Source organism: Lygodium microphyllum, chromosome 25, assembly GCF_053477565.2.
Source record: "Lygodium microphyllum isolate KBCC chromosome 25, Lygodium_microphyllum_v1.1.10, whole genome shotgun sequence".
In the NCBI taxonomy this organism is placed as follows: domain Eukaryota; kingdom Viridiplantae; phylum Streptophyta; class Polypodiopsida; order Schizaeales; family Lygodiaceae; genus Lygodium; species Lygodium microphyllum.
The window spans coordinates 72,822,055-72,831,764 of record NC_141159.1 but is presented as its reverse complement, the minus strand read 5'-3'; the positions used below and the strand labels follow the sequence as shown (position 1 = coordinate 72,831,764).

Genomic DNA, 9,710 nt, shown 5'->3' with positions numbered 1-9,710 from the left:
ATAATAGCCTAAGACATCTGAATGCTAGATTTTCCTCCTTATTCCACCCAAAAAAAATATTTTGCTACATGTGCCAACTAATTTAAGGGAATATCTAAATGCTCTAAGAGTCATAGGTGGCACTCATACCACCAAATTTGTCTCAAGAATCAAAGAACTTCAGATGGTCAAATAGTGGCCTCCATGATGGTTGCTAGCTTTGTGGGATCGATAGCAATGCTATCTTTGGAAATAATGTATCTAAGCAAAACACCTCCTTGAATAGGAAATACACATTTTAAAGGATTCAAACTCAAACTAACCTCTCAGCATCTTGACAAACACAACTAGAGGTGCATTAGGTAGAGCACGACTGCCCCAACACACTGAAGTCATTTAAAAGACTCACATAAAATCACTCCAAATAGGGGCCAAATATCTCCTACATGTCCCTTCAGAAAGAAGTTGAGGCATTTCTCCTACATTTAAAAGACTCTCATAAAATCACTCCAAATAGGGGCCAAATATCACCTTTGGAAAGAAGTTGAGGCTCAAGCTGAACACCCAGAAACATTGTAGCTAATTCTTCCTCTTTTACTCTCGTGACTTTCTGCATATGAGCTTTAAACTCCCACTCTTGCCTCAACACTTTAATTATCTCAGCTCCTATCATGTTTTCAATATCTTCATTTTCTATTCTAGATTCCAAGTTTTGGATTCTAGAGATCTTGGGAGTATGGCCCCCTTCCTTGTTGAGATGACAAGCTCAACACATGCGGACATTGATGATGGACCGCCTGGTTAGATGGGTCCACACATCTACACTTAGCACGTCGGTGGTCATTATGACTCACACATGGCCATTGACTCATTACTTATTATATTCAGGTTTTACAGCTGGCATAGTTATAGCACCAGTCGACTAGTGTAGTCGTTTATGCATTGTTTGACTTAGTAGGCCACTTTCCTTTATGTTGTATCTTATCTATACTTTGTGTACATGGTAAAGTGTGTGGAAGAAGAAGAAGAAATTAGCAAGAAAACGTTTTGGCCTCCATCTCTCTTCTTGTCTCTTGAGTGAGCTTCTCCTTGTGCATTCTGTGTGTGTTCGGTGCAGCGTCTTGAGCAAGTCCCCCCACCACGTGATTCTTGACATGGTATCAGAGCCGTGCCACTGAGAGAGGCTGATTTCGAAGGCTAAAGCAAAGGAGAAGAAGCAAGGTTCGAGCAAGCAAGCCACGGGTAAGAAGCTCTCCCATCCTTCCACTCTTTCTCTTGGATAGTGCCTGTGGAGGCACTGGAAGTAGGGCAGAGCAAAAATCTCAAATTGCAGTGAGATTTGGTGTGCGCGAAGAGCGCTGTGTATTTTGCAAAAAAGCCCTTTGGGGCTTATCCCGCAGTTATTTTGGGCATCTGAGGCCGTTTCAGGCCCCGTTTTAGAGCCGCAAGGTTGCGGACAGCAGTTTCAGGGTACTCTATGACTTCGACTGTATTGACCGAAAGTGGGTGTGCAGGTTACAAATTTAAGATCTATAAGTTCAAAGGTGTTTACCAGTGAGTAAACACAAGGTTTATCTGCAAACTGGTTGCAGATTGCATGTATTGTTGAGCAGACAGTGAAAAAGGCTGTCTCGTATATTGCTATGCAATACAGGTCGAGGGTTGCAGAAGATTTGCTTGCTGTTTGGTATTAATTTTGTGATAATGGCACAGAAAAGTGGAAGCCCCATCATTGAGAAGCTCGACAAGAACAACTACCCTTCATGGAAGTTCTGTGTCACGAACTTTCTTATTGGAAAAGGCCTCTATGAGTTTGTTTCAGGTGAAGAAAAGGAGCCGGAGGTGAGTGATCCTCCAACTGCAGAAGAGACAAAGGCACGGAAGGAATGGAATGCAAAAGACAAGAAGGTCATGTATTGGCTGTCTGCAGTAATTGACAATGATATGCTGGGACATATTAGAAATACAAAGAATTCATATGCAGCTTGGAACATACTTGAAAGTATGTTTTCCGTAAATACAAAGGCACGAAAGATTCAACTCAAGTAAGAGTTGAATACATTGAAGAAAGGGAAGATGTCTATCGATGAGTATGCACTGAAGGTAAGGAGCATTGCAGATGCCTTGGCAGCGATTGATGCAATGCCCGATGATGATGATTTGGTGTCGTCTATCTTGGGTGGACTTAACAATGAAAAGGCTTGGAAGTCTTTTGTAACTTCCTTATATATCACAAAGTCATTTCTAGATTTCGATGAGTTGGTCTCCCTTATGATCACTGAAGAGATCAACATGCAGAGTGAGACATCTGAAAGAAGTGGTGAACAGGTCCAAGCTTTCTACTCCAGTTCAGGAAGGGGACGTGGCAGGTTCTCTTCAAGAGGCCGTGGTACAGGACGTGGTAGTGACAACCAGCAAAACAGATTGAATCAGCAATTTGGTGATATGCAAGATTCAGGAGGTCGTGGTAACATTAGAGGCAGGGGGAGCTTTAGAGGAAGAGGTGGATGGCAAAACAGAGGTTCTAACAACTCTGGTATTGTGTGTCACTACTGTGGCAAAACAGTTCATATTGCAGCCCAATGTTATGCTAAGAAAGATGATATCCGCAGTGGTAAGTTGGAGCAAGGAAACTATGCATCGTCTTCACGACAGAATGAAGACAAAAATGAACGTCTGTTTGTTATGCAGCATATGCTGAATGCTGTTACAGGAAAGGGAACACATGATAATGTTTGGTGTGTTGATTCAGGTGCATCCAATCATATGACCAGCCATGCAAAATGGTTTGGAAAGATCACTTACATCAAGAGCATTCCAAAATCTATTTCTAACTTGTTTACAATTAATAGAGTAAGGATTTGTAGTGCTCTATACATGCAATAGTTAATTTTACAACATTGTTAGCATGAGTTATGATACATAGTATTGTCGCATCATCATTTATAGTATAAATTATTTTCAATTGTTTATCATGCTTTTTGAAATTTCTAGCAACTTACTATTCTATCTTAAGCTCTACCACATATATAGAGCCTTCTTTGGTAATGGGGACTTCTTTTTCTATATGTTTGTAGAATGATGGAGTGTGGTGAGGAGCACCTCTCTTCACCTTGAGTGGTACCCACATGCACCTCTTTGTCCTTCACCCTTAGCTTGTTGATCCTCTATTTCATCCCTTCTTAGTCTGGATTCTCTTCATCGGTTGGTACCTACAAGCACTTATTTGTCCTTCATCCTTGGGTAGTTGCTCCTCCATTGTACCTCTTCTTGACATGCATTCTATTCACATCATGTGGTACATACAAGCACTCTTTTTTCCTTCACCCTTAGCTACTTGCTTCTCCATTGTTTTTTTTAATCTTTTTGTAGTGCACCATCAATTTGGGAAATCAATTCACATTCCCACATTGGTAGGAGGCCTTTTCTCCTTTGATACGTAGGTGTCTCATCCACTTTTAAAATGGGCATCACATCATAGGATTTTCCCAACTCACTTTCAAAGAAGCTCGAGTGCCACCTCTTCTTGGTTTTCATTCTCTTCATGTCATGTGGTACCTACAGTGTAAAGGTGTATCACATTGAGGTACTCCATCCATTCTAAAACTTAATTCCTATACATAAACATAATGTGAACATCATATTTGTATAATGGATTGAGATACTATGTCCATTCTCAAAATTCAAGCATGTACATAGACATGAGTCTTATGTGTGGTTGGTAAGGAAAAAACTTAATTTATCAATAAAATTAGAGAGAATATCGTGGATGATTAGCACTAACTTTTTCCCATCAATGATAATCTCTCTCTCTCTCTCTCTCTCTCTCTCTCTCTCTCTCTCTCTCTCTCTCTCTCTCTCTCTCTCTCTCTCTCTCTCTCTCTCTCTCTCTCTCTCTCTCTCTCTCTCTCTCTCTCTCTCTCTCTCTCTCTCTCTCTCTCATCCACATACACACAGAGTAGTTCATGTAGCTAAATTGCAATAGAAGACAACATTTTATTCATGTTTAGAAGGCCTCCCTAATAGATCGAAAAGAAAAAGGGTTTGACTAGATGATACCATGGAAAATCGCCAAGAAAGAAAAGAATCGATCAACTTTGGAGTTTGGAGACATACAAGATAAAGTCTAAATATTAAATTCAAAATGTTAAAGGGACCAAAATATGGGACATGGATGAGCTTACATGAGGACCTCTCAAAGAACAATCAAGTGAAATTTGACAAGATGAAAGCAACTAAAGAGAAGGGAAAATTGGCAATTTGCAATTTCTCAAGGTGGCAAAGCCATCATAGAAGAATTCACAAAGCCCAATTGAGTTATGTTATGATGTAGCTAGCAACTTTATAGGTTTTTAAATTGGGTTCCCTTTCGTGCATACCAAAATGGATTTATTTTGTGTCAATGGCAACTCAAATGTGGATTGTAACTAAAATCTTGAGGTGTGCCTTTCTCATATATGCCATTGAGGCATCTTAAAGAACGTCGAAAACATCTCTCTCTCTCTCTCTCTCTCTCTCTCTCTCTCTCTCTCTCTCTCTCTCTCTCTCTCTCTCTCATATATATACCACAAATTATAAGTAATGGTCTTAACACGAGTTTCTAAGACATGTAGAATGTCCAAGAAGCTAGCAATTGTTAGGGCTCTACAACAAGAGAATAATATCTTGTAGCAAAATGAGTTCTAAACAAACACACACACACACCCCCACATACGTGTATCTACATGTCAATACACGTCTGAACACATATACACACATACATGTGTATGCCAATACACGTGTCTGTATGCATATACAAATTCACATACACGTACACACACATGCAAATACACATGCATATACATGTATATATATACATGTGCATGTGTGTGTGTGTGTGTGTGTGTGTGTGTGTGTGTGTGTGTGTGTGTGTGTGTGTGTGTGTGTGTGTGTGTGTGTGTGTGTGTGTGTGTGTGTGTGTGTGTGTGTGAGAGGGGATTAATGGTCAACACAAGTCTCGAAGACGAGCATCCAAGAAGCTAACTAGTTTAAGGGTTTAACAATGAGAAAACAATATCTCGTAGTAGAGTGAGTTGAAACTAGAGGACAATACACTATTAACAAAAAACATCCAACAAGGAGTAAAGCAATCAAGCTCAAAGCATATCTTGCTTTATTAAAAAGCAAGCATGAACCTATAAAGCCCCAAAAATGGTGGAGCAAGTCAAAATCTAACAACAAATTTTACAAACATGCAAGGTTAAAAAGTGAGATAATATCTTATAGTTGATGATTCCTAAATGGATGTAAAGATATTAGCATGGATACAGATTTATGAGACAAAGAAAACACAAATCGCTCAAATTCTCCCCCCAATAAATATTGAAAAGCCATGCATCATTTAGGCCAAATGTAATATGTCCTCATCAAATGTAAAAGGGGCAAAAGGGGGATTTGAAGCAACCCAAGTGACCCAACAAGATTAACTAGTGGATCATACATTAGCTCTACTCCATGCAATTAAATAATTAAATGAGAAGATAGCAAATTTTGGTGAATGTTAGAATCTTCTAGAATTATGGAAGTGGACAGTATATACAAGGGTATAGTTGTCATTGAGTTATGTTTAATAAACCATTGAAATAATAATGCCTCTTTATTTGCATCCCCATAATATATATCAAGCTTTCGTTACTATCATGGACTTACCAATCCCTTTAAAGGCACTGCAATCTCACCATGTGCCATGCCTTCTCTATAGACCGCTGAGATATATGTATGCATACACATGTTGAGATGATGTTCGTGCAAAAATGTGCATACACACATGCATACATAGCAAATTTAAATGCTGCAGATCAAACCTTCAACACGAGCTAGTGATACCGAGCATGCACAAGGAGCTAACGATTGTTGGCCTCTTGCCTCATTATTAGGACATCCTTGTCAAAATCTTACGAGATATTTGGGAAGCCAATATGGCAATAATACTAATAAACGTTCATCCAACAAAGAATGTTCTCCTACGGACTATCAAACTTGTCCCAAGAAAGTGTGAAAACCAACCATTTAAAATAAACAAAGCACCCAAAACTCTCCCATTATGAAAGAAAAACAAACTAGCTATGTTATAATATTGGACCACCACTCAGATTGATTTATTTGAAGGGAGGGAAGCCAAAGTAGATGTACTTTTGCATGTTTGAAACATACTAGCAGCTCTACTCCTGCACATTTAAAATAATGTGCCACAAAAGCCAAACCATTCTGCCAATTTCAATGTATCACAAGGGCATGGGGTACTTTTTTATCATGTTTTAAAATAAGATTTTGTAGTAGCAATAGTTCCACAATGAATCATTCAACCTCTGATGGTCCAACATCAGGTGAAAACTTCAGACCACTTGAAGCAAGGACTGGTTCATATTTGTGCAATTATTTCCCCATTTTGGCTCATATTCTTTGCCTTGTTAAATGAAAGGTATCATAGGTCAGGCTATAAATTACACTCTTGCATCAGCTTCTCAGAAATACAGAAACAGGTTTAACTGCTAGCCTTTTTCTGGATTCAAGCAAGGTCATCTATTTATGTGTAGAAGCTATTTTAACTTTAACTTTATGAATATCCCCTTTAAATATAAACACTGGATTCTAAGAGTGCATCAATGACACCATCATGCTTAATCACATCAATGTGGCCAAAGGGCTTGATAAGAGTGATTTTTCTGGAGGCTTGTGACCACGGTCTTTTACAAGCAGCTTTACAAATTACCAGCCCTTATCACTACAAAAGGTTACATTCCTTACAAAATTTAACATTCCTAGCAACCAGGAAAAATCAATCTAGCATTATCCACTTGTTACAATTCTACGATACCAGCTCTTTGATAATTCACACATCGCTGGCATGAAATTTAGTGATAACTGAGTATGAAATGTAGTGATAACTGACTGCCAGCTTTGTCTCAACATCTACAGTCAAAGGTCCTCTGTCCACTTTCATGCAGTGCCATCTCAACAGCCCCATGGCAGGGCCCAATTAATGAGCCCACTGTGCTCCCCTGTACCCAATAGAGTCTTGAATGGCACTCAGGAAAACATCATATGATGAAGACTGCACCGCTGTAAAACTGATAGTGGAAACCACCTGGCCCAAGTAGGACAATTTTCACAAGCACACACCGCGATTCATAGGTTTACCCATCTTATCTGTAGCAAAGGAAGAACCTTGGAGTCCAAGAGCCTGAACCAGCATTCTTTGTGCAGCTCTACTCTGATTAGCCTGAAGTCCTGATTTTGAGACAAGTGCTTGTTTGGGCTGGTTTTGCAGAGAGTATGTTTGTTCCTTACTTGAAAGGTTCTGCCATTTACTTCGCTGTGCAGGGGCCAACTTGCAGACTTCCTTTACACCCTCTACAGGACTGCCACCTTCCAATGTTTCACTTTCCAAATGTCTGCTTGAAACTCTACAGGAAGAGTTCGAGGGGTCAAACCCTAATGCTTGTGCAAACATTCGCTTGGCTGCATTTGCAGGGGAAAAATCAGAAATTTTTGAAGCATCCTCAGCAAGAACCAGATGCTGCTCATGCAGATCACGTGCAGGAGATCCCCTAACATCAATGTCATGAGTTCCAGAACTTGGAGTAGGAACTTTGGCCTGAGAACAAGTTGAAGATTCGCTGGTGGCAATAGTCAGCCGTCCTAGAGCGTGCTCATTGGTGGCACTACTTCCAAAACTCATCAGGGTGGAATCAGCCTTCGCAATCTCAATAGCTTCCTTGTCATTTGCAGGTTCAGAACCTTGAGCCACTCTAGATATAGTGTTAGCCAAAACCTGCTTGCCCAGGGCATGTGCAATCATCCTACGAGCAACTACAGGAACTGATCTTGGTCTTGCAGCCTGTATAGATTCAACTGAAGTTTGGCAGTCTCCGGAAAAAATGCGTTGTCGGGCTGCTAAATAAGCCGCTTGCCTTTCTTCAAATGTGATTTGGGGAACCTGGATCTGACATTTGTAAGAACCTATCAAAAACAAGGATGAGGTTTTAAAAAGGTATTCTCAAAACAAGGGGCTTCATCATGATTAAGCTATATGACAACCATTTCATTCCTCGCCTTACAAGAGTCCTCATACAATGGACAAACCCATCAGCAATTTAAAGGGGCATAGGATGGAAATTTGCATGCTTTCCATGCTCTGACATCCTCCATCATAGATCATCCCAGGTGAAAGAGTTCTATTTCAAAATACAGAAGTTTATAAGAGAAGAGAACTTGAGGTAGCTATGTCAAATGAAAACCTAAGTTACTTCATACAACTATTTTCTCCCTATAAGAGTCATGCAAAATGACCAGTGATTTTAATGCTATAATATCATCTCTCATACATGATCAGCACTCAAGTAGGTGACATTCTATTCAAGAAAAAACATATAAAACAACTAACATGAAGCTGGATTTGTCATCCACTATCTTTCCTCTTGTAACAGTGTTGTTCGCACATCATGCACACCACATGCATGAATGTGATTGTGCAGAAACATAAGCATGTGGCTTGACACCATTTGCCTCTCACTTCTTCATTACGGAGGCTGAATTTACCTCACAAGCAATGAGACAACATAAAAGAAGAAGAGTAACTGGTAGAGTTTTCATGTGTAGTAATCCTCCCCCTTACAGGTGAGGTAGAGAGAGGTGAAAGAGAGACCATACAAACAAGATCAAAGGGCTGATATCTGAAGATTACATCATCTAAGTGTCAAAGCCAAGACAAGACACTGAAGTGAATGGCCAGTCCACATCCACCTTACACACACCAAACATAATCAAACGGCAAGAAAGCAGCAATCATTATTTGTATGTAAATAGACATCAAGGGCAGCAAAACAACCCAATACTGTAAGCAAACTGAAATACTATCAATAGTTAACCACGTCAGTTAAGATAGATATCATAAAATAAAAATAGCATCCTTTCCAAAAAGGAAATTCCCACAGTAGGGCCATTACCTGGCTGATTTACACCACGTCTGAGTAACTGAGGAGCACTTGAACTCGACACAGGCTCTTTCCCATCATTGCATTCCAAAATATCACTGACGAGTACATCAGGCCTGGAAATTAAAATCACACATATCAGGCATACATAATGACCCAATGTTTTGAAAATGGCTAGGATAAATCCAAATCCACTTCCTAGTGTTTGCAAAGCAGCAGCTAATGAAACATTTTGATGTGGAAAACCCTGGATCAACAACAATAAAGCAAGAACAGCTTCACCTAATGAAGAGAACAATGCAGGACTCCCTAAATAGCACTAACAATGGCAATCACTGATGTTGCCAAGGCCATTGAAATCCTAGACAATTAGCCTAATATGGAGCAAGGCTGGACATGATCTCAGATTCAGAAAGAGACATGTTATCTAGGATCCCAGAGTGCACAAGATGCTCAAGGGAAGAGCTGTCCAACAGCCGATTACTCTTGTGGGAGTGGGCTGAGGGAGTAGTCGGCGTGTGACATCCACCGGAAATGGATCCCAAGTGCTGTAATAACCAGTCGGAGCTGAGATGATGCTGAAAGTGGAAGGGCATCAGGCTGGAAACCAAAATGCAGCAGTCTTTGGGCTGGAACTAGTAAGCACACCAATGTAACCAGCCGAAGATGTTGGCAGCCGATCACTGGAGGATGTAGGAAGCTGGGCGACAGCAAAAGAAGGTGAAGACAATCCTGACTGGACCCTGCACTGCAATA

General features: G+C 40.2%; 1 protein-coding gene across 1 annotated transcript in view; it reads right to left on the bottom strand.

Moving 5' to 3' along the window:
- Positions 1-6,541: 6,541 nt before the first annotated feature.
- Positions 6,542-9,710, bottom strand: part of LOC148014380 (uncharacterized) — a 28,514-nt gene continuing 25,345 nt past the window's right edge. Inside the window, exons 5-6 of the mRNA XM_087666675.1 lie at positions 8,967-9,070; positions 6,542-7,980 (exon numbers count right to left, since the gene is read on the bottom strand). Of these exons, the coding sequence (XP_087522801.1) occupies positions 7,127-7,980; positions 8,967-9,070 (958 nt within the window). The 3' untranslated portion in view covers positions 6,542-7,126. The remainder of the gene's footprint in view (positions 7,981-8,966; positions 9,071-9,710) is intronic.